Source organism: Orcinus orca, chromosome 8, assembly GCF_937001465.1.
Source record: "Orcinus orca chromosome 8, mOrcOrc1.1, whole genome shotgun sequence".
In the NCBI taxonomy this organism is placed as follows: Eukaryota; Metazoa; Chordata; class Mammalia; order Artiodactyla; family Delphinidae; genus Orcinus; species Orcinus orca.
The window spans coordinates 34,822,301-34,848,506 of record NC_064566.1 but is presented as its reverse complement, the minus strand read 5'-3'; the positions used below and the strand labels follow the sequence as shown (position 1 = coordinate 34,848,506).

Genomic DNA, 26,206 nt, shown 5'->3' with positions numbered 1-26,206 from the left:
TCATACGAAGTGAAGTGAGACAGAGAAAGATATTATATGATATCACTTATGTATGAAATCTAAAAAATGATTAAATGAACTTATTTACAAAATAGAAATAGACCCACAGACATAGAAAACCAATTTATGGTTACAAAAGGGGAAATGGGGGGATGAAGTAGGAGTTAGGGATTAAAATATAAACATTACTATATATAAAATAGATAACCAACAAGGACCTATTGTATAGCACAGGGAACTATACTCAACATCTTGTAATAACCTATAATGGAAGAAAATGTAAAAAAGAAAAAGAAAATATATATCTACATGTATGTATAACAATCAGTTCGCTGTACAGCTAAAAATAACACTTTGTAAATCAAGTATATTTCAATAAAATTTTTTTAAAATAAGATATTTAAAAATAAAAACAATTAGAAATTTAAAAAAGAAAGTGGCCACAACAACAGTGAGAAGATTCAAAACTATGGGGAGTGGTCAAAAAATTAGAGATGTTTAATCTAGAGATGAGATGATTCAGAGGAGACGTAAGAGCTCTCTTCTAAGAACGAAGAGTAAAAATGTGATAGAAGGGATGGGGAGTTCTGTGATTACCAAGGGTGTAAACAAGGATCAATGAAGATGGGCAAGAAAAAGTGCAATTTTTAACATTCAGAAAGGTACAGAGTTGCGTAATTAGAATACCTTCCATGGTGCTGAGTTCTTCAAGACCGGAGAGCTTTAAGCACAGGCTTGATGACTTTTGAATATGGTTGCTCTAGACTAATCAAGTATAGGTCAGAAAGTTTGGTTATGTGTCCTCTAAGGTGTATTCTGGCCCTGAGATTCTCTGTTTTTGTAAATATTCAGCAAAGCAGTTATAACCATAAAAGGTGGCCACATGTCTCACCTTAAATTTTTAGCTCTTCATTGTCTGAGATGAGAAGTTACCGTGAGCAACAGACATATAAATGAGAAACACTGCAAAACGTTCTGTCTTAACGTTTGAGTGCTGTTGACCTTCAAACCCTTCTGAGTGTTCAGGGCCATTATTCCAGAAATTGTACTCTGCCTATAATTTGGGGAGCTGCCTCAAGGTGGGAAGTGACACCTTATTGTAGCTCCTTATAATAAACAACCTAAAAGCTATCTTGTAGAAGAAAAATTATTTCAAAACCAGAATATCTGGTGGTGGTGCTTAGAGAATTGCTACCTCTGTGTTACTAGGTAAGTCTTTTAGCCTCTCTGGGCCTCAGTGAATTCTTCTGTAAAAAGGGTATAGTCAGACTTCCTCCCAGAGTTGAGCCAGAAATAAAATTAGATGAATGCATTTGAATGTATTAGGTTGTTCATTGTGAACTGGGAAAAGTACAGCAGCATGATTTTCCACTCAAATGAGTGCTTGACTGTTTATGCATTTTTAGCTGCTTAGTTATAATGTTACTTAGAAATATGATTTTTAAGAAACATTTAGAAGAAAAGTTTGAAAGAACATATTGACTTCCCTCTGCAACTTAGAAATGTCTCCATGTTTACTTGGGCTGCCCTGCAGGCAAGGTCAGGGAAAGGCAGGATGTGTATATGTGAGGATACATGTGTGCATCTGTTTCGAGCAAAATGGGAGGTGGCTAGGGGAGCACTCTGACTAGAAATCTTTCCTATGTGCTCTGTAAAGTGTTTATAAGATTTGGTTTCCATAGTGCAGATTATTGTTTCCCTAATGATGAAACCTCCTTAATCTCATTTCTAAACAGGATGGGAAGATATTCTGCCGGCGGACAGCTTGTGATTGCCAGAATCCAAGCGTTGACCTTTTCTGTTGCCCAGAGTGTGACACCAGGGTCACAAGTCAATGTTTAGATCAAAATGGACACAAGCTCTATCGTAGTGGAGACAACTGGACTCACAGTTGCCAGCAGTGCCGGTGTCTGGTATGTTGGCTTCCTTTAGAGTGTGTTATCCTATATATTCTGGAGGGGTTTACAAGCTCAGTTGTCTGTGGGATTTAGTTTCCTGCGATTTGTGATCCTGTGCAGGGAGTTGTGGGTCCTGTGGCTAATTACGGGGCATATGTTCTTCCAGAAGACATTAGTATTCTACTATTTAAAACACCATGTAAGACAGAAAGGACATCTATAGCACAGATTTGGTCTAAGTTAGTTTACAATTGCTACTTTTTAGCCACTCCAGATCAATAAAATTCCCCACATGATAGAAAGCTTTCAAAGCCTTGATGGGGACTTATAGTTCTTACAGAGTCAAATCTTTCATTTCTTGGGACATTACCATTAAAGGTTTCAATATCAGAGATAGCAGAACATAGTAGAAATATCAGGGATTGATATTGATTCTAGGTCATAGAGACAGTCCTGGTTCTCCCACATGCAAGATGCGTGTAATTAACTTGGGCAAGTCCTAACATTTTACTTGATCATTCTTTCCTTCAGTGTACACAAGTGGATGGGCACCTATTTTGCAGGGCTGTTGTGAAGATCAGTTATATGAAAGGCAAGTGTAGTACTTGACTCATAGAAGGTACTTAGTGAACAGTAGTTACTATTGTTCATATTTCCTAGATTGAAAAATTTGTTTTACAGTGCTAAACCTTAATGTAGAAAAATGAAGGTTATTTTGTATCTTAATATGGGGATACTAATGATATAATCAGGTTAGAGAAAGTCCAGAGAAAAACCTTAATTTCTGGACCTGGTTCTTTCTGTTTCAAATTATGTAACACAAAGATTTCTAATGTTGCAAAGACTGTTAAGACACATTATCATAGTGAATATGATGTTCCATCTCTGAGGTAATTAAGCCAGTGGAGCTAAGTCATAACTAAGTCAACTTGTAATGGAAACTGTTAGCTGTGTTCCATAATTTAACATTTGCTAAAATTAATGATTCAGTCTATGGATACTGTATAAAAACAGGCATTCAGAAAAACTGTGCTGTAAATTTCTATTGGATTTTCTAAAGTCACCTGGCAAATGTGCAGATAATCTTAATAGAAACAAATCCTTCTTAATCACTCCTAATACTGAGGAGTATAACTCAGATATATTCAAATCATAGCCATTCTTACATCTCCCATTCAAGAACAGGCAAACACAACACAGCTATAGAATTAGGCTCCACATCAGCCTGGAAAATTACACTTCTCTTTGAAGAAGCCAATCATCAGGCACTCAGAAAAACTGTTATTAATTTTAGACATGATATTTTCATAGAATTTCAAAAGAGTATCCTCTCTCATCCCCAGACCCTAAGGTTATTATTTCCTGGGAGAACCGAAGCTGCTGAATATAACTTAATAACGACTTGAGAATAAAGTGGGTTATATTTAATAAATATCAATAGTTTGCATGTGCCAGACTCTGGATGATATAACAATGAGCATGACAGACATGGTCTATCATGAAGCTGACTAAAGGCCATAGTCTTGTGAAGCTGACTGAATAATTAGGCATGCGTTTGCATAAATTATAATGAGTGTCATGATAAGGGAAGAGGCTACATAGGTAGTAGTCTGTACTATGTGCAGCTCAGTGGAGCCACAATGGCCACATCCTGGAATACTTGGAGGCTCTGTCTGAACTGTAACACCTTACACACATTTGTGATGTGTCACTAGCCAGACATTACATTCAAAACCATTATGAAATTGTTCTCCTGATATTGCCCAACCTCAATTTTAAATCCAATATAAGCAACTCAGTGCATGTTGTTATTGAAATAGTACAGTGGTTTAAGTTCCTCTTTGACCTTAAGGGAAATAGATTTCTCTTTACACGCTAGCTCAGTACCTTATCATCTATTTGTTCATTTGTTTAGCATTTATTGACCAGAACTGTGCTAAGCATCGGGGGGATAAAGGAACAAGCCCAAAACCTGAAAGCTCAAAATGTAATCTGGAATTGTATTGATAATTATAATAAGTCTCACGATAAAAATAATTATGGGTTGCCATTGGCACGCAGAGATGGGACCGAACTCTTTCCGTGGCTACAGTATAGACAGTCAGCAAAAGCACTCTGGAGGAGGTGATGTCTGTATTTGTTCTTCAAGGAGGAAACACATCATACCCATAATGATGCAAAGTAGCAACAGTCAGTGAGGACAGTGATGGAGATTCCTGAGAATTTCCCCCTCTGGGACTTTGGCAACAGGATTGTGCATAAGGTCAATGATGCAGTATTTTGGCTTTCTCTCCACAGGAAGGAGAGGTAGATTGCTGGCCGCTCACTTGCCCCAATTTGAGCTGTGAGTACACAACCATCTTGGAAGGGGAATGTTGCCCCCGCTGTGTCAGTGACCCCTGCCTGGCTGATAACATCGCCTATGACATCAGAAAAACTTGCCTGGACAGCTATGGCCTTTCTAGGCTTAGTGGCTCAGTGTGGACAATGACTGGATCTCCCTGCACAACCTGCAAATGCAAGGTAATTGGGTGTCCTGAGGATAGCCAGGCCTTGAACAATTGCCAGAGAACACCTGCAGGAGGTCCACTCCTGATGTTTCTGAAGGCACAGGTTCCAAGGGGCATGGTGGAAACACATGCAGGCATTTGCTTCTCCCCAGAGGTTAATCTGTCTGAATGGATTGTAGCTGTACCGTGTATTAAGGCAAATTCCAAATGATAACCATGGAATAAAATAGTCCTCTCTTTTGCCTTTTAAAATACAGGATTTAAACAATTGCACTAGGCCCAATTATGGCTGATTTAAGCTATTTTGACCTGCATATTAAAAAGTAAAAAAAAAAAAATCTTTTTTCATCCTGGAAATTTTTATAAGCTCTTTCATGAAACTGCCAATGTTAGAAGAAAGTGTTCTATAAATCTATGAAGTTTTTTGCTTTGCTTAACTATCACAGTACCTAATGCAGGGACTTGAAGCTCTTGCTGCACGATTTAATTAATTGTGATTATTTGCCTATCTTTTTGGAGGAGTTACCATGAGGCATCCTCATATGTCATTAAAATTAACAACTGACCCCTTCCTACCTTCAAAGCTTATGAAGAGCTATGACTGTAGTCAACTTGAAGCAAGGGTTAGGCAGGGTCAAATTTCTGCCGAAACATCTGCTTAAGATTCCCATGATTAAGCATGTTAAAAATATTAGTGCCTGGGCTTCCCTGGTGGCACAGTGGTTGAGAGTCCTCCTGCCAATACAGGGGACACGGGTTCGTGCCTGTCCAGGAAGATCCCACATGCCACGGAGCGGCTGGGCCCGTGAGCCAGGGCTGCTGAGCCTGCGCGTCCGGAGCCTGTGCTCCGCAAGGGGAGAGGCCACAACAGTGAGAGGCCCGCGTACCGCAAAATAAATAAATATTTAAAAAATATATATATATATATATATATTAGTCCATTCAAGTCTATCAAATCCTGGCTCAGCTTCAGGCATCAGTGGAAGGATCCCAACTTGTCTTTTTATGCTGTTAAATGTGGATTCTTTTCTCCTTCCTGAAAAGTACCATCTTAAAATGCAGCCCCAATACATAAAGGACATCAAGCTTCATATAGCAAGAGTCATGGTCCCATTGTACCTTCAGCCCCATCAAACACAATGACCAGGAGATGTGGAGACCTATGTTATTTAGTATTATTTTTCTGAGCTTAGGTTTGAGATTCATTTAGGAGGATTATAAAGGTATATTTACATTAATACATGTAATTGATTTTTCATGAATTCCCAAAAATTGATATGTACCATCCCCTTCACAGTCACCATGAGATAGTCTATATTTACCCCTAACATGCCCACCTTTCTGTAAGCCATTTTGGAGTTATTTTCAGACTCTTTTGGTACTTTTGACTAGTATTATTAATGGCAATTTATCTTTCAGGGGGTTATTTTTGGAAAGAATCTCATTTAGAGTAAGTCCAGTGGATAAGTTGTGTAAACAGACAACTTGGAAATACAGAGGAGTCTCAAACAAACCTGGTCTGAGCTCAGACAGGGGTGTATGAAGTTGCACTGCCAGCAGTAGCCAACAAGAGGGACCCTGAAGGGTCTCATAAATCTTTGGCATTTTTCTAGTAATTTTTTTATAGCATTCATGGAGTTGGTCTCAACATGTAGATGGTCATTTTGAATATAAAGGTGGACACTACATATTGATTTATAGTCTATGTCTCATTGGCTAATGCTTGTGTCTTGATGCACAGAATGGAAGTGTCTGCTGTTCTGTGGATTTGGAGTGTCTTCATAATAATTGAAGTATTTAAAATGGACTCATCATCGTGGGAGAAAAATGGACAAAATAACCATCCAACATGATGAAGAACAGGAGTTGGTGTTTTTAGTTTTTTGTTTTTAACCACAGACAATTACCAAAGTTTCCACTGAAGGAAGGTGTTTGGGGGTTTACCTTTTGGACCTACCACGTTGCTCATTCTTGCTAACCTAGTCTAGGTGACCTACAGTGCAGTGCATTTAAGTCTATGGTGGTTTAAAAAAAAAAAAAGTTTCCCATGTTGTAAATCACGTTTCCCTTATCAGATCATTTGCAGACACATTTAAATGATCTCATGGTAAATGTTGATGTATTTTTTTGTTTATTTTGTGTACTAACATAATAGAGGCTCGGCTCCTTTTGTTTATTTTTTCTGGATTTTTGGATCAAATTCTACAAATAAAGTTGCCTGTTGTGATTTTTGTCCCATCCACTGAATACTTAGTATTGAGATTCCTGTGAAATGTATTAATATGTGTATGTAGAGCCTAACTGCATCTTACTTACATTTCAAACTGTTGAACACACCTAGATACCCACTCGTTCAGCTTAAGCAAGCTGAAAGCAATTATGATATGTTAAAGAGGGGACCACAAACATAAATAATTATTTGAAAAAGAACTTTCTCCTCCCTCTTACAAACAAAATGAAACAAAATCTTAAGCCACAATTTAGAAACAGCAATGCTTGCAGACTTTTCTGGCATTGAAAGAGAAAGTATCCTTGCATCGGTTTTATATAGTATTTGATAACTTACTTACAAGGGACTTCCATGCTTTTTAATACAAGTTGTCACTATAGGAGAGGTGCATGGTGTTATTCCTACATTATATAAGAGTAAATTAATGTATCCCAGTCCACTAATTTGTTCAGATCTAGTTGATTTGTAACACATTGGGATTGATAACCAGGTCTCCTGATGCCTGTCCAATGATATTTTCTACTAAATCATGCCACATCACATATGGTAGAGGACATGCTTTTAAGAAGCTGTTTGTATGGTCAACAGTGAATGTTTTCATTTGAGCCACTACCATATTTTTAAGCGATGGCAGTTATCGAGTTACATAAAATGAATAAAATGTGCAAATGACATTATATCTGAGCTGAGAATTAAAACAGTTGTAGTTTTCAAGTGAACCACACCTTAGTGGTTTGTAATACTTAAGTCTCCTGAATTCATCATTGTTCTGAATCAAGTTGGTTCATGAAATTTTGTTCACAAAATCAAGACAAAGACCTAAGTTGTTAAGTCAGTCATGCTAGATATATTTTAAATCCCAAATATTAATAGAATTAATAATTAAAAATTACAAGTTAAGATTACCTATTTATTGATATTTGTCAGTATTTTTGTGAAGATAAAATAACTACAATTCACTACATGAGATCAATTTCACGTGCTAAATTATGATATAGCAGTTAAAACTATATTTGACAACTACTGCTATAGTATGGTAAATTAGAACACGTCTCCATTTTAATTCTTTAAGTGTAATCTTGGAACAGAGATTTTGAAAATGATTATTTAGAAAATATTTATGGCACCTCCATTAAAAAATACCTGTCAGTTTTCAATGGAAAAACAAAGACATTTATAAGAATCATTTGTGGCTGTATAAGTGAGGGGTTGGCAAACTATGGTCCCTTGAGTCAAATCCGGACATCTGCCTATTTCATTGGAACACAGCCATGCACGTTCATTTATATATTCTCTACTGCTGAAGAAAGTGGCAGAACTGAGTAGTTCCAACAAAGACGCAAAACCAAAAATATCACCATCTTACCTCTACAAAAACGTTTGCCAACGTCTGGTGTAAGTGATGACTGAACACTGGTGTGTATTTTAGAATGTGTGTTTCCATTTTTTTCCAAGGAATTTCCAGAATTTAACAGTTTTCATTGAATCTGTATATATTCATACTTTGTTGCAGAGCCATTAGCATTGATGGCTCATCCTAAAATACTGGTGTTTCACAACTACAAACATAAGACTCAGTATTTTCTTCATTTCATTTCAGTTAAATTTAATCTGTGCTAACATGATGATAAAATGTTATGGATATTTAGTAACACAATTTAAAGTACTGCCAGCTCCTATCTATATGGGGGTTTTACTTCCTATAAAATAATTGATGACAGTTTCTTATTAAAAACTTGAGTACTTTATTCATAAAGTACTGTGCTGAGCTGGGGAAATAAAAAGATGAACAAAATAGTTTTTACTTTAAAGATCACCATTATGTGGGCCTTTAGAAGGTGCTGACAATCTTTGAATCCATTAGGGGATCATATTGAAATAAATTACTGCCTGAAATATCTTCTCCAGCCAGAAACTGAAAAGTTATTTTTAAAAGTGTGGTAAACCTCCTGATAGAATGTGCTTAAGTCTCATGCTGTGATTTACAGTGTGAAATGGCTATCCATTTAATGAACAAAAAAAGTGTTTGACAAACACACCTCCTTACAGATCATAACCATTGTCTTCAAGTGTAACATACACATTGGTAAGAAACAATGATAAATACATAAGCAATTATGTAGCTACCCTCTGATTTTCAATAGTGTAAAAGGACTGTGATTCAAGAGAGTAGAATATGAAGGGAGATGAAAGTCCTATATATTAACAAGACACATCAATTAAACATAAATTTTGCCTCATTTCCTTCTAGGTTGCATATGAAATATATATATACATATATATGTTATATATAGGTACCATATCTATAATCTATATATATTTATATGCAACTGATAATGCATATATATTAATATATGTTCATATGCTATGTGTATGTTTGTTTATTTAGTCTCAGAGCTTCCCCTCCTCTGAGCTTTCTAGTTCTACACTGATGTTACTGTTACATTTTCCTTGAATTATGCAATAGGCTAGAATACATACAATCTTCATTTTCTAGCATCCAGCATAGTGCCTTGCATAGGGTAGGTTTTCCATTAATTATTTTAAAAATTAAATTCATAATCTTTTATAGTATCAATAAGTTATCATGGGGTGGTGGAAACAACTCACTTTAGTGGCTTTCAAATGTTCTTAAGCAATAAGACCTGTTTAAAAATAAAATTTATTCAGTGCTTTACTATAAAAATCAGATAAAAGCAGAATTTTTCTGCTTGGAGCAAGGGTTGGAGAACTGGAATACCTTCACATATCCCACCACAACTCACAGACATCAAGAGAGCACAGCTTAAAAGCCACTGACCAACCCATCACCTTCCCTTCTGCAAATGAAACCAACACTCAGATGTTAGGTGAATTGCCCATAGTTCATAATTAATTTGTTATGGACCTAGAACTACCACCCAATCCACCCTGGTTTTCCCTCTGCCATCCTGGTAATGATTTGAAATGTTTTTTCACATTTCAATTTCAAGTGAGCTTTACTCCTTCTAAATGGATGACATTAAAAGATAATCATGAGTTCAGGCCAAGATAGTGGAGTAGGAAGACCCTGAGCTCATCGGCTCTCATAAGCACACCAAAAGTATAATTATTTGCAGAGCAATTATTGATGAGAAAGACCAGAATCTAGTAGAAAAGATCTCCTGCAACTAAAGATATAAAGAAGGAGAGAGATGAGCAGAAGGGGTGGAGCTGTGGTATAGTCAAGACCCATACCCCCAGGTGAGTGACCCACAGATGGGAGAATAATTACAATTGCAGAGGTTCTCCCCTAGGAGGAATGCGTCTGAGCCCTACATCAGGCTCTGCAGCCTGAAGGTCTTGTACCGGGAAGAGGAGCCCCCAGAACATTTGGCTTTGAAGGCCATCAGGGCTTACTTTCAGAAGACCCAGAGGGCTGTGGGAAATAGAGACTCCACTCTTAAAGGAGGCACACAAAATCTCACATGGTCCAGGATGCGAGGCAGAGGCATTGATTTAAGAGGAGCTTGGGTCAGATCTACCTGCTGATCTTGGAGTGTCTCCTAGAGAGTCAGGAGGCAACTGGAACTCACTCTAGGCATGTAGACACGGGCAGCAGCCATTTATTGGAGATTGTTCTACTGCATGGAAACAGATGCTGGCAAGTGCCATTTAGGAATCCTCCCTCTAGCTTATTAGCACTAGGACCTTGTCCTGTCTGCCAGCCTGTAGGCACAAGTACTAGGATGCCTCAGGCCAAGCAACTAGCCAGGTGGGGACAAAGCCCCACCCACCGGCAGGCAGGTTGCCTTAAGACCTCCTGAGCCCAAGCCATCCCAGGACTTGACCCTGTCAACAAAAGGGACCCAGCCCGAAATACCAGTGTTAACAGGCACAAGCCCAGGAACCCCTAGGGCTCTGCAGCCAGAGATCCTAGGACCCAACTCTGCCCACCAGTGAGCAGGCATCAGCCCTAGGACCCCCAGGGCCCCAGACCCACCCACCAGCAGGCTGACACACCAGCTCCAGGACCCCCAGGGTCCCCTATAATTGGAGACTCTGAGACTCAGCTCCACCCAACCAATGGGCAGACACCAGCCCTGGGACCACCACAGCCTCATGGTCTACAGTGGCAGGACCCAGCCCACCTACCAACAGGCCAGCACCAGTCTTAGGAACCTCTCAGCCCTGGTCCCACCCACCAGCAGACCAGCACCAGTTCTGAGACATCTTGGGCCTCTCAGCCAGCTGCCATGGGATCCCACCCCACCCATCAGTGGGCCAACACGAACTTTGGGACACTCTGGACCCCGAAGCCAGCTGTGTTAGCACCTGGCCCTGCTCACCAGTGGGCCAACACCAGCTTCAGGACACCCAGCACCCTGCACCCATAAGTGGATTCTTCGAAGCCTGAAACCTTCCCACCAGCAGGTGGACATGAGCCCTAGGATCACTGCAGCCCCATAGCCTGCCTTGTCAAGACACAGCCAATACACCATAAGGCCTGCATCAGCCCCAGGACACCAAGCATTCTGGCCCTGCCCATCAGTAGGCCAACACCAACTCTGAGATACCTTGATTTTCTCAGCCAACTGCTCTGGGATCTAGCGCCACTCACTAGTGGGCCAGCACTAGCTTTGGGACACCTGGGAAATTGCAGCCAACCATGTCAGGAAATAACCCCACCCCCCAGCAGGCCAACACTAGACCCTGGAATCCTAGCCCCACAACCACCCAGCCCCAGAAACTGGCTCTGCCCACCAGTGAGCCAGCAGTAGCCAGGGTTTATCAGCCACCCAGCCCTGCCAACCAGTGACAGCAGCTTCTGCACAAGGCAAGGCCTAGTAACCAACTGGACCAGAGGCCAGTCATGCCTGCAAGACCACCCAACTAGTCAACCCACCACAAGAGAAAGACACACACAACCCACATAGAGAGCACACCTAGAGCATATTAGCTCTGGTGACCAGAGGGAAGTGTGTTGCTGGGATGCATAGGACATCTCCTACACAAGGATACTTCTCCAAGATTTGGAAACATAACCAACCTACCAGATACATAGACATAAACACAGAGAATAAGGCAAAAAAAAAAAAGGTGAGAGGAACACATTTCAAATGAAGGAATGAGATAAAACCCCAGAAGAAGAACTAAGAGAAGTGGAGACAGGCAATCAACCCAATAAAGGGTTCAAGGTAATGATTGTAAAGATGATCAAAGAACTTGGGAGAAAATGGATGAACAAAGTGAGATGTCTAACAAAGAAAAGATATAAAAAAGAACCAGAGCTGAAGAATACAATAACTGAAATAAAAAATGCACTTGAAGGAATGAAGAGTAGATTAGAAGATACAGAAGAACGGATCACTGAGCTGTAAGACAGAGTAATGTAAATCACTGAACCTGACCAGAAAAAAAAAAGAATAAAAAGAAATGAGAACATTTTAAGAGACCTCTGTGACAACATCAAGCATGCTAACATTTGCATTATAGAGGTCTCAGAAAGAGAAGAGAGAGGAAAGGGGTAGATAACATATTTGAAGGCACTGTAGCTGAGAACTTTCCTAACCTGGGAAAGCAAACAGACATCTAGGTCCAAGAAGCACAGCAAGTTCCAAATAGGATCAACCAAAATAGTGCCACCCCAAGACACATTGTAATTAAAATGGCAAAAATTAAAGAGAATATTAAAAGCAACAAGGGAAAAGTAACAAGTTACACATAAGGGAACTCCCATCAGGCTATCAGCTGACTTTTCAGCAGAAACCCTGCAGGCCAAAAGCCAGTGGCATGATATATTTAAAGTGATGAAAAGGAAAATCTACAATGAAGAATACTCTACCCAGCAAGGCTTTTATTCATATTTCTTGGAGAGATCAAAAGTTTTACAGACAAAAATGTGATCAAGACAGCAGAATAGTAGGACATGAAGTTCACCTCCTCCCACAAATACATCAAAAATACATCTACATGTGGAATGATCCTCACAGAATATCTACTGAATGCTGGCAGGAGACCTCAGACTGCTGAAAGGGCAAGAAAATCTCCACATAACCAGGTATGACAAAAGAAAAAAAAAGTGAGAAAGGAATCAGGATGGGACCTGTGCCCCTGGGAGAGAGCTGTGAAAGAGGAAAGGTTCCTGCACCCGGGGAAGCCTGCTCACCAGCAGGGAGATTGTCTGGGAAAGAAGAAGAGCTTCAGAGCCTCAGAGAAGAACACAGCAGCCAGAGTGGAGGGAGGACTGCACAGATGGTCAGTGCTGCCACCCTGCACTCCCCAGCTTGAGACACTCATTCACGAGTATGGGTGGGGGCTGGGTGCTGGAACTCAGGCTTTGGAGATCAGACCCAGGGAGAAGACTGGAGTTGACTATACAGAATGGCCTGTGAGGGCTGGAATCTGGTATGACTGCAACTGAGGGTGTACACAGAGGAAGCCCAGGTTGCCTTAGAGACTGGTGCCATTGCTTGAGGGGTGTGTGGGGGGGCAGGACCTGTCATTGTAGCCTTTTTCCATATGTGCATGCTCACAGAGGTCAGGACACCTCCTGCACAGGCTGGAGGGGCGATCATGAACAGTCACTGCCCACCTGGACTCCAGGAGTAGATTTTACACTTGTCAACATATATGCATTTTGTCAACATATATGCACATGATATGGGAGCACCCAAATACATAAAACAAATACTAACAGACATAAAGGGAGAAATTGACAGGAATACGATAATAGTGGGAGACTTTAACACCCCATTCACATCAATGGACAGATCTTCTAGACAGAAAATCAATCAGGCAACAGAGATCCTAGATAATACAATAGAACAGTTAGATTTAATTGATATTTTCAGGACATTACATCCAAAAATATCCAGAATACACATTCTTTTCAAGTGCACATGAAACATTCTCTAGGACAGACTGCATACTAAGGCACAAAACAAGCCTCAACAAATTTAAGAATATAGAAATTATCTCAAGCATCTTTTCTGACCGTAACAGCATGAAACTAGAAATTAACCACAGAAAAAGAAAGGAGAAAAAAACAACTACATGGAGACTAAACAACAGGCTACTAAAAAACCGCTGGGTCAACAATGAAGTCAAAGAGGAAATTAAAAAATACCTTGAGACAAATGAAAATGAAAACACAACAACACAAACTCTATGGGATGCAGCAAAAGCAGTTCTTGGAAGTTCAGATACAGGCCTTACTCAAAAAACAAGAAAAAATCTCAAATAAACAACCCAACCTACCACTTAAAAGAATTAGAAAAAGAAGAACAAACAAAACCTAAAGTCAGCAGAAGGAGGAAATAAAGATCGGAGAGGAAATAAATACAATACAGATTTAAAAAACGATAGAAAAAAAATCAATAAAAGATCTGGTTCTTTGAAAGGATAAACAAGATTGACAAAAACCTCCAGCCAGGATCAACAAGAAGAAAACAGAGAGAACCTAAGTAAACAAGTAAGAAATGAAAAAGGAGAAATAACAACTGATACTGCAGAAATACAAAAAAAACTAAGGGAATACCATGAACAATTATATGTCAACAAATTCAACAACCTAGAAGAAATGTATGCAGAAAACTATAAGACTGATGAAAGAAATTAAAGATAATACAAACAGATGGAGATATATACTATGTTCTTGGATTGGAAGAATCAACATTGTGAAGGTGACTATAACACCCAAAGCAATCTACAGATTCAATGCAATCCCTATCAAACTACCAATGGCATTTTTCACAGAACTAGAACAAAACATTTCACAATTTGTATCAAAACACAAAAGACCCTGAATAGCCAAAGCAACCTTGAGAAAGAAAAATGGAGCTGGAGGAATCAGGCTCCTAGACTTCAAACTATACTACACAGCTACAGTCATCAAGACAGTTTGGTACTGGCACAAAAACAGAAATATAGATGAATGAAACAGGATAGAAACTGCAGAGATAAACCCACGCACATATGGTCACCTTATCTTTGATAAGGAGGCAAGAATATACAATGAAGAAAAGACAGCCTCTTCGATAAGTGGTGCTGGGAAAACTGGACAGGTACATGTAAAAGAATGACATTAGAACACTTCCTAACACCATATACAAAAATAAACTCAAAATAGATTAAAGACCTAAATGTAAGGCCAGACACTATCAAACTCTTAGAGGAAAACATAGGCAGAACACTCTATGACATGAATCACAGCAAGATCCTTTTTGACCCCCCTCCTAGAGAAATGGAAATAAAAACAAAAATAAACAAACGGGACTAATGAAGCTTAAAAGCTTTTGCACAGCAAAGGAAACCATAAACAAGACCAAAAGACAACCCTCAGAATGGGAGAAAATATTTGCAAATGAAGCAACTGACAAAGGATTAATCTCCAAAATTTACAAGCAGCTCATGCAGCTCAATATCAAAAAAACAAACAACCCAATCCAAAAATGGACAGAAGACCTAAATAGACATTTCTCCATAGAAGATATACAGATTGCCAACAAAGACATGAAAGAATGCTCAACATCCCTAATCATTAGAGAAATGCAAATCAAAACTACAGTGAGGTATCATCTCACACCAGTCAGAATGGCCATCATCAAAAAATCTACAAACAATAAATGCTGGGGAGTGTATGGAGAGAGGGGAACCCTCTTGCACTGTTGGTGGGAATGTAAATTGATACAGACACTATGGAGAACAGTATGGAGGTTCCTTAAAAAACTAAAAATAGATCTACCATATGACCCAGCAATCCTACTACTGGGCATATACCCTGAGAAAACCATAATTCAAAAATTGTCATATACCACAATGTTCATTGCAGCACTATTCACAATAGCCAGGACATGGAAGCAACCTAAATGTCCATTGACAGATGAATGGATAAAGAAGATGTGGCACATCTATACAAAGAAATATTACTCAGCTATAAAAAGAAACAAAATTGAGTTATTTGTGGTGAGGTGGATGGACCTAGAGTCTGTCATACAGAGTGAAGTAAGTCAGAAAAACAAATACAGTATTTTAACACATATATATGGAATCTAAAAAAAAATGGTTCTGAAGAACCTAGGGGCAGTACAGGAATAAAGATGCAAATGTAGAGAATGGACATGAGGACATGGGGAGTGGGAAGGGTAAGCTGGGACGAAGTGAGAGAGTGGCATGGACATATGTACACTACCAAATGTAAAATAGCTAGCTAGTGGGAAGCAGCCGCATAGCACAGGGAGATCAGCTCGGTGCTTTGTGGCCACCTAGAGGGGTGGGATGAGGAGGGTGGGAGGGAGACACAAGAGGGAGAAGATATGGGGATATATGTATACATATAGCTGATTCATTTTGTTATACAGCAGCAACTAACACAGCAGTGTAAAGCAATTATACTCCAATGAAGATGTTAAAAAAAAATTTTGACAACCTAGAAATAATGGACATTTTTCTAGAAACATAGAGCCCACCAAAACTGAATCAAGAAGAAACGGATACAGCCACTATGGAGAACAGTATGGAGGTTCCTTAAAAAACTACAAACAGAACTACCATACTACCCAGCAATCCCAGTACTGGGCATATACCCTGAGAAAACCATAATTCAAAAAGAGTCATGTACCAAAATGTTCATTGCAGCTCTATTTACAATAGCCAGGAGATGGAAGCAACCTAAGTGTCCATCAACAGATGAATAGATAAAGAAGATGTGGCACATATATACAATGGAATATTACTCAGCCATATAAAGAAACAAAATTGAGTTATTTGTAGTGAGGTGGATGGACCTAGAGTCTGTCATACAGAGTGAAGTAAGTCAGAAAGAGAAAGACAAATACCATATGCTAACACATATATATGGAATCTAAGAAAAAGAAATGTCATGAAGAACCTAGGGGTAAGATGGGAATAAAGACACAGACCTACTAGAGAATGGACTTGAGGATATGGGGAGGGGGAAGGGTAAGCTGTGACAAAGTAAGAGAGTGGCATGCACATATATACACTACCAAACGTAAAATAGATAGTGGGAAGCAGCCACATAGCACAGGGAGATCAGCTCGGTGCTTTGTGACCACCTAGAGGGGTGGGATAGGGAGGGTGGGAGGGAGGGAGATGCAAGAGGGAAGAGATATGGGAACATATGTATATGTATAACTGATTCACTTTGTTATAAAGCAGAAACTAACACACCATTGTAAAGCAATTATACTCCAATAAAGATGTTAAAAAAGAAGAAGAAATGGATAATTTGAATGGACCGATCACTAGAAGTGAAACAGAATCTGTAATTAAAATCTCCCTACAAACAAAAGTCCAGGACCAGATGGCATCACAGGAAGATTCTACCAAACATACAAATAAGAACTTATACTGATCTTCTCAAACTCTTCCCAAAAAATCGAAGAGGAGGGAACAGTTCCAAAGACATGATATGAAGCCAGCATAACCCTGATACCAAAACCAAAACAAAGACACCACCAATAAAGAAATTTCCAGGCCAATATCTTTGATGAATACAGATGCAAAAATTCTGAACAAAATATTAGCAAAACAAGTCCAACAACACATAAAAAATATCACACACCACAGCCAAGTGGGATTCACCCCAAGTTCAGAAGGAAGGTTCAACATATGCAAATCAATCAATGTGATATACCACATAAACAAAAGACAAAACCCACATGATCATCTCAATCATTTGACGAAATTCAACATTCTTTTATGATAAAAACTCTTACTAAAGTGGATATAGAGGGAACATCTCAATATAATAAAAGCTACAACAAACCCACAGCCAATATAATACTAAATGGTGAAAAACTGAAAGCCTTCCCACTAAAACCTGGAACAGACAAGGATGCCTACTCTCAACTCTTCTATTCAACATAGTATTGTAAGACCTAGCCACAGCAATCAGACAAGAAAAAGAAATAAAAGGTATCCAAATTGAAAGAGGTTAAATTGACATTATATGCAGATGATATGATACTATATATAGAAAACCCTAAAGACTCCACACAAAAACTACTATAACTGATAAACAAATTCAGCAAGGTAGCAGGATACAAGATCAACATACAGAAATCGGCTGCATTCCTTTACACCAACAATGAAATATCAGAAAGTGAATGTAGAAAAAAAAAAAAAAAACACCACATTTTAAACTCAGACTCCCAAAACTAAAATACTTAGGAATAATCTTGACCAAGGAGGTGAAAGATGTATATGCTAAGAACTATAAAACATTAATAAAGGAAACTGAAGTTGACTCAAAGAAGTGGAAAGATATCTCACGCTCTTGTCTTGGAAGAATTAATATTGTTAAAATGGCCATATTATCCAAAGCAATCTACAGATTTAATGTGATATCTATCAAATTGCCCATGACATTTTTCACAGAACTAGAACAAATAATCCTAAAATTCATATGGAACCATAAAAGACCAAGAATTGCTAAAGCAATCCTGAATAAAAAGAGCAAAGCAGGAGGCATAACCCAACCAGACTTCAGACAACACTACAAAGCACAATAATAAAAACAGCATGGTATTGGCACAAAAACAGACATATGGATCAATGGAACACAATAAGAGGTCCCAGGAATAACCCACACACATACGGTCAATTAATCTTTGACAAAGGAGGCAAGAATATACAATGGGAAAAAGACAGTCTCTTCAGCAAGTGGTGCTGTGAAAGTTAGACAGCCACATATAAAACCAATGAAGTTAGAAAACATGCTATTGCCACACAAAAATAAACTCAAAATTGCTTAAAGACTTATTATTTATAAGACATGACACCATAAAACACCTAAAAGAGATCATATGCAAAACTTTCTCTGACATAATTGTACAAATGTTTTCTTACGTCAGTCTCCTAAGACAGTAGACATAAAAACAAAAATAAACAAATGGGACCTAATCAAACTAACAAGCTTTTGCACAGCAAAGGAAACCATAAACAAAATGAAAAGACAACCTACAGAATGGGAGAAAATATTTGCAAATGATGTGACAGACAAGGGCTTAATTTCCAAAATATAGAAGCAGTTCATACAGCTCAACAACAAAAAAACAACCTAATCGAAAAATGGGCAGGAGACCTAAACAGACACTTCTCCAAAGAAGAAATACACATGGCCAGTAGGCATATGAAAAGATGCTTATCATCACTAATTATTAGAGAAATGCAAATCAAACCTACAGTGAGGTACCACCTCACACTGGTAAGATGGCCATCATTAAAACGTTTACAAATAACAAATGCTGGAGAGGGTGTGGAGAAAAGGGAACCCTCCGACACTGTCGGTGGGAATGTAAATTGGTACAGCCACTATGCAGAACAGTCTGGAGGTTCCTCAAAAAAACTAAAACTAGAACTAGCATATGATCTAAGCAAACCCACTCCTGGGCATATATCCAGACAAAACTATAATTCTAAAAGATACATACACCCCTATGTTCACAGCAGCACTATTCATAATAGTCAAGATATGGAAGCAACCAAAATGTCCATAGACAGAGAAGCCGATAAAGAAGATGTGGTACATATATACAATGGAATACTACTCAGCCATAAAAAAGAACAAAATAATGCATTTGCAGCAACGTGGATGCAACTAGAGATTATCATATTAAGTGAAGTAAGTTAGAGAAGACAAATACCATATGATATCACTTATATGTGGAATCTAAAATATGACACAAAGGAGCCTATCTATGAAACAGAATCACAGATATAGAGAACAGACTGGTGGTTGCCAAGGGGGAGGGGTTTGGGGGAGGGAAGGAATGGGAGGTTGGGGTTAGCAGATGTAAACTTTTATATATAAAATGGATAAACAAGGTCCTACTGTATAGCACAGAGAACTATATTCAATATCCTATGATAAATCATAATGGAATATTCAAAAAGAATTTATATGTATGTATAACTGAATCACTTTGTTGTATAGCAAAAATTAACACAACATTGTATATCAACTATACTTCAATAAAGAATATTTTTTAAAAAGTTTTACAGACAAGCAAAAGCTAAAAGTGTTCAGCACCACCAAACCAGCTTTATAAGAAATGTTAAAGGTATTTCTTTAAGCAAGAAAGAAAACGCCACAGCTATTAGGAAGGTTAAAAGACCAAAAATGGTAAAATCATCTATACCTGCATAAGTAGTTCAGGAATCAACAAAACAAAAAGATGTAAAATATGATGTCATAAACAGTGATTATGTAGAAGGGGAGTAAACATGCAGGGTTGTTAAAATGCATTTGAAATTAAGAGATCAGCAATTTAAAATAATCATAGATGTATGCATACACACACACATGCACACACACACACAAGCTTGTTACATATAAACTTCATGGTAATCACAGACCAAAAATCTATAACAGATACACACACAAAAAAGAGAAAAGAATTCAAACATAACACTAAAGATAGTCACCAAATCACAAGGGAAACAAGCAAAAGAAGAAAGGAGCAACAACAACAACAACAAAACCTAGAAAAATAACACCAAAGGAATTAACAAAATGGCAATAAGTACATGACTATCAATAATTGCTTTAAATGTAAATGGAATAAATACTCCAATCAAAAGACAGAGTAGCTGAATGGATACAAAACCAAGACCCATCTATATACTGCCTACAAAAGACTCACTTCAGATCTAAAGACACATACACACTGTAAGTGAGAGTATGGAAAAAGGTATTCCATGAACATGGAAATCAGAAGAAAACCAGGATAGCAATACTTATATCAGATGAAATAGAATTTAAAACAAAGATTGTACAAGAGACAAAGGATATTACATAATGATCAAGGGAGCAATCCAAGAAGAAGATATAACAATTGTAAACATATGTGCACCCAATATTGGAGCATCTAAATATATAAATCAAATATTAAAAGATATAGAGAGGGCTTCCCTGGTGGCGCAGTGGTTGAGGGTCCGCCTGCCGATGCAGGGGACATGGGTTCGTGCCCCGGTCTGGGAGGATCCCACATGCCGCGGAGCGGCTGGCCCCGTGGGCCATGGCCGCTGAGCCTGCGCGTCCGAAGCCTGTGCTCCGCAATGGGAGAGGCCACAATAGTGAGAGGCCCGCGTACCGCAAAAAAAAAAAAAAAAAAAAAAAGATATAGAGAGAAATTGACAGTAACACAATAATAGTAGGGAACTTTAACATCCCATTTACATCAATGGACAGATCATTTAGGTGGAAAAGTTAATAAGGAAACACTGGTCTTAAATAACAACTTAGACCAAATGGACTTAATATATATAGAACTTTACATCCAAAAGCAGCAGAATACACATTCAAGTACACAAGGAACAGTTTGCAGTATAGATCACATGCTAGGACAGAAAACAAGTCTCAAAGATTTAAGAAAATTGAAATCATATCAAGCATCATCTTTTCTTGCCACAACACTATGAGACTAGAAATCAACTGCAAAAAAAACACAAACATGTGGAAGCTAAACAATATGTTACTAAACAACCAGTGGACTACTGTAGAAATCCAAGAGGAAATTTTAAAATACCTGGAGACAAATGAAGACAAAAACACTACAATCCAAAATCTATGCAGTGCAGCAAAAGCAGTTCTAGAAGAGAAGTTTATACCAAAATAAGCCTAAATCAGGAAACAAGAAAAATCTTATATAAACAACCAAGCCTACATTTAAAGTAACTGGGAAAAGAACAAAAAACCCCAAAGTTAGTAGAAGGCAAGAAATTATAATAGAGCAGAAACAAATGAAATAGAGATTTTAAAATACACAAAAGAAATGATCAATGAAAGTAAGAAGTCTTTCTTGAGAAAGATAAAATAATTGATAAACCTAGGGCCAGACTCATTAAGAACAATAAAAAAAAAGAGATAGGGGGCAAAGCAAATTCAGAAATGAAAAAGAAATTACGACTGACATCACAGAAATGCAAAGGATCATAAAAGAACACTTTAAACAAGTATATGCCAATAAAATGGACAACCTAGAAAAAATGGACAAATTTCTACAAATGTAAAATCTCCCTAGACTGAATCAGGAAGAAATAGAAAACATGAACAGACCAATTATCAGTACTGAAGTTAAATTAGTAAGTAAAAGAAAAAAAACCTCCAAACAAACAAAATCCAGGACCAGATGGGTTTTTAAATTTTATTTCTTTTTATACAGCAGGTTCTTATTAGTTATACATATTAGTGTATATATGTCAATCCCAATCACCCAATTCATCCCACCACCACCACAACCCCCCCTCACTTTCCCCCCTTGGTGTCCATACGTTTGTTCTCTACATCTGTGTTTCGATTTCTGCCTTGCAAACCGGTTCATCCGTAACATTTTTCTAGATTCCATATATATGCGTTAATATATGATATTTGTTTTCCTCTTTCTGACTTACTTCACTCTGTATGACAGTCTTTAAGTCCATCCAGGTCTCTAAAATGACCCAATTTCATTCCTTTTTATGTCTGAGTAATATTCCACTGTATATATGTACCACATATTCTTTATCCATTCATCTGTTGATGGGCATTTAGGTTGCTTCCATGACCTATTGTAAATAGTGCTGCAATGAAAATTGGGGTGCATGTTTCATTTTGAATTATGGTTTCCTCAGGGAATATGCTCAGTAGTAGGATTGCTGGGTCATATGGTAATTCTATTTTTAGTTTCTTAAGGAACCTCCATACTGTTCTCCATAGTGGCTGTATCAATTTACATTCCCACCAACAGTGCAAGAGGGTTCCCTTTTCTCCACACCCTCTCCAGCATTTGTTGTCTGTAGATTTTCTGATGATGCCCATTCTAACCTGTGTGAGGTGATACCTCACTGTAGTTTTGATTTGCATTTCTCTAATAATTAGTGATGTTCAGCAGATTTTCATGTGCCTCTTGGTCATCCGTGTGTCTTCTGTGGAGAGATGACTATTTAGGTATTCTGCCCGTTTTTTGATTGGGTTGTTCGTTTTTTTAATATTGAGCTGAATGAGCTGTTTATATATTGGAGATTAATGCTTTGCCCATTGCTTCATCTGCAAATATTTTTTTCCCATTCTGTGGGTTGTCTTTTCGTCTTGTTTATAGTTTCCTTTGCTGAGCAAAAGCTTAAACTGTTCATTAGGTCCCATTTGTTTATTTTTATTTCCATTACTGTAGGAGGTGGGTCAAAAAAGATCTTGCTGTGATTTATGTCAAAGAGTGTTCTTCCTATATTTTCCTCTAAGAGTTTTATAGTGTCTGGTCATTTTAGCTCTTTAATCCATTTTTTTTTCTTTAACCCATTTTAAGCTTATTTTTGTGTATGTGTTAGGGAGTGTTCGAATTTCATTCTTCTACATGTAGCTGTCCAGTTTTCCCAGCACCACTTATTGAAGAGACTGTCTTTTCTCCATTGTATATCCTTGCCTCCTTTCATAGACTAGGTGACCATAGGTGCGTGGGTTTATCTCTGGGTTTTCTATCCTGTTCCATTGATCTATATTTCTGTTTTGGTGCCAGTACCATAGTGTTTTGATTACTGTAGCTGTAGTATAGTCTGAAGTCAGGGAGACTGAGTGATCCAGTTCTGTTTTTCTTCTCAAGACTGCTTTGGCTATACAGGGTCTTTTGTGTTTCCATACAAATTGTGATTTTTTTTGTTCTAGTTCTGTGAAAAATGCCATTGGTAGTTCAATAGGGATTCCATTGAATCTGTAGATTGCTTTGGGTAGTAGAGTCATTTTCACAATGTTGATTCTTCCAATCCAAGAACATGGTATATCTCTCCATCTGTTGGTATCATATTTAATTTCTTTTATCAGTGTCTTATAATTTTCTGCATACAGGTCTTTTGTCTCCTTAGGTAGGTTTATTCCTAGGTATTTTATTCTTTTTGTTGCAATGGTAAATGGGAGTGTTTCCTTAATTTCTCTTTCAGATTTTTCATCGGTGTATAGGAATGCAAGAGATTTCTGTGCATTAATTTTGTATCCTGCAACTCTACCAAATTCATTGATTAGCTCTAGTAGTTTTCTGGCAGCATCTTTAGGATTATCTATGTACAGTATCCTGTCATCCACAAACAGGGACATTGTTATTTCTTTTCCAATTTGGATTCCTTTTATTTCTTTTTCTTCTCTGACTGCTGTGGCTAGGACTTCCAAAACTATGTTGAACAATAGTGGGAAGAGTGGACATCCCTGTCTTGTTCCATATCTTAGAGGAAATGCTTTCTGTTTTTCACCATTGAGAATGATATTTGCTGTGGGTTTGTCATATATGGCCTTTATTATGTTGAGGTAGGTTCCCTCTATGTCCACTTTCTTGAGAGTTTTTTTCACAAGTCAGTGTTGAATGTTGTCAAAAGCTTTTTTTGCATCTATTGAGATGATCATATGGTTTTTATTCTTCAATTTGTTAATATGGTGTATCACACTGATTGATTTACATATATTGAAGAATCCTTGCATCCCTGGGATAAATCCCACTTGATCATGGTGTATGATCTTTTAAATGTGTTGTTGGATTCTGCTTGCTAGTTTTTTGTTGAGGACTTTTACATCTATATTCATCAGTGATATTGATCTGTAATTTTCTTTTTTTTGTCGTATCTCTGTCTGGTTTTGGTAACAGGGTGATGGTGGTCTCAGGGTGATGGTGGTAGAATGAGTTTGGGAGTGTTCCTTCCTGTGCAATTTTTTGGAAGAGTTAGAGTTTGATAGAATTCGCCTGTGAAGCCATCTGGTCCTGGACTTTTGTTCGCTGGAAGATTTTTAATCACAGTTTCAATTTCATTACTTGTAATTGCTCTGTTCATATCTTCTATTTCTTCCTGGTTCAGTCTTGGAAGGTTATACTTTTCTAAGAATTTGTCCTTTTCTTCCACGTTGTCCATTTTATTGGCATAGAGTTGCTTGTAGTAGTCTCATAGGATGATTTGTACTTTTGCAGTGTCCATTGTAACTTCTCCTTTTTCATTTCTAATTTTACTGATTTGAGTCCTCTCCCTCTTTTTCATGATGAGTCTGGCTAAAGGGTCATCAATTTTGTTTATCTTCTCAAAGAACCAGCTTTTAGTTTTACTGATCTTTGCTAGTGTTTCCTTTGTTTGCTTCATTTATTTCTGCTGTGATCTTTATGATTTTGTTCCTTCTACTAACTTTGGGTTTTGTTTGTTCTTCTTTCTCTAGTTCCTTTAGGTGTAAGGTGTTTATTTGAGATTTTTCTTGTTTCCTGAGGTAGGATTGTATTGCTATATACTTCGCTCTTAGAACTGCTTTTGCTGCATCCCATAGGTTTTGCATCATCATGTTTTCCTTGTCATTTGTCTCTAGGTATTTTTTTTTATTTCCTCTTTGATTTCTTCAGTGATCTCTTGGTTATTTAGTAATATATTGTTTAGCCTCCATGTGTTTGTGTTTTTTATGTTTTTTTCCCTGTAATTGATTTCTAATCTCAGAGTGTTGTGGTTGGAAAAGATGCTTGATATGATTTCAATTTTCTTAAATTTACTGAGGCTTGATTTTTGACCCAGGATGTGATCTATCCTGGAGAATGATCCATGTGCACTTGAGAAGAAAGTGTAATCTGCTATTTTCAGAATGTTCTATAAATATCAATTAAATCTATCTGGTCTATTGTGTCATTTAAAACTTGTGTTTCCTTATTAATTTTCTGTCTGGATGATCTGTCCATTGGTGTAAGTGAGGTGTTAAGTCCCCTACTATTATTGTGTCATTGTCAATTTCCCCTTTTATGGCTGTTAGCATTTGCCTTATATATTGAGGTACTCCTATGTTGGGTGCATAAATATTTATAATTGTTATATCTTGTTCTTGGATTGATCCCTGATCATTATGTATTGTCCTTCCTTGTCTCTTCTAACATTCTTTATTTTAAAGTCTATTTTATCTGATATGAGTATTGCTACTTCAGCTTTCTTTTGATTTCCATTCACATGGAATATCTGTTTCCATCCCCTCACATTCAGTCTGTATGTGTGCCTAGGTCTGAAGTGGGTCTCTTGTAGACTGCATGTATATGGGTCTTGTTTTGTATGCATTCAGCCACTGTCTTCTGGCTGGAGCATTTAATCCATTCACATTTAAGGTGATTATCGGTATGTATGTTCCTATTACCATTTTCTTAATTGCTTTTGGTTTGTTTTGGTAGGTCGTTTTCTTCTCTTGTGTTTCCCACTTAAAGAAGTTCCTTTAGCATTTGTTGCAGAGCTGGTTTTGTGGTGCTGAATTCTCTTAGCTTTTTCTTGTCTGTAAAGCTTTTGATTTCGCCATTGAATATGAATGAGATCCTTGATGGGTAGAGTAATCTTGGTTGTAGGTTCTTCCCTTTCATCACTTTAAATATATCATGCCACTCCCTTCTGGCTTGTAGAGTTTCTGCTGAGAAATCAGCTGTTAAGCTTATGGGAGTTCCCTTGTATGTTATTTGTCATTTTTCCCCTGTTGCTTTTAATAATTTTTCTTTGTCTTTAATTTTTGCCAATTTGATTACTGTGTGTCTCAGCATGTTTCTCCTAGGGTTTATCCTGCCTGGGACTCTCTGTGTTTCCTGGACTTGAGTGGATATTTCTGTTCCCTTGTTTGGGAG

The 26,206-nt window shown here is 37.8% G+C and overlaps 1 protein-coding gene across 2 annotated transcripts in view; it reads left to right on the top strand.

Moving 5' to 3' along the window:
- NELL1 (neural EGFL like 1) overlaps window positions 1-6,635 on the top strand; it is an 868,290-nt gene extending 861,655 nt beyond the window's left edge. For both annotated transcript variants that reach the window (XM_004263922.4, XM_004263921.4), the window contains 3 exons: window positions 1,737-1,913; window positions 4,197-4,421; window positions 6,150-6,635. In XM_004263922.4, the coding sequence (XP_004263970.1) occupies window positions 1,737-1,913; window positions 4,197-4,421; window positions 6,150-6,200 (453 nt within the window). In that variant the 3' untranslated portion in view covers window positions 6,201-6,635. The remainder of the gene's footprint in view (window positions 1-1,736; window positions 1,914-4,196; window positions 4,422-6,149) is intronic.
- The last annotated feature ends 19,571 nt before the right edge of the window (window positions 6,636-26,206 follow it).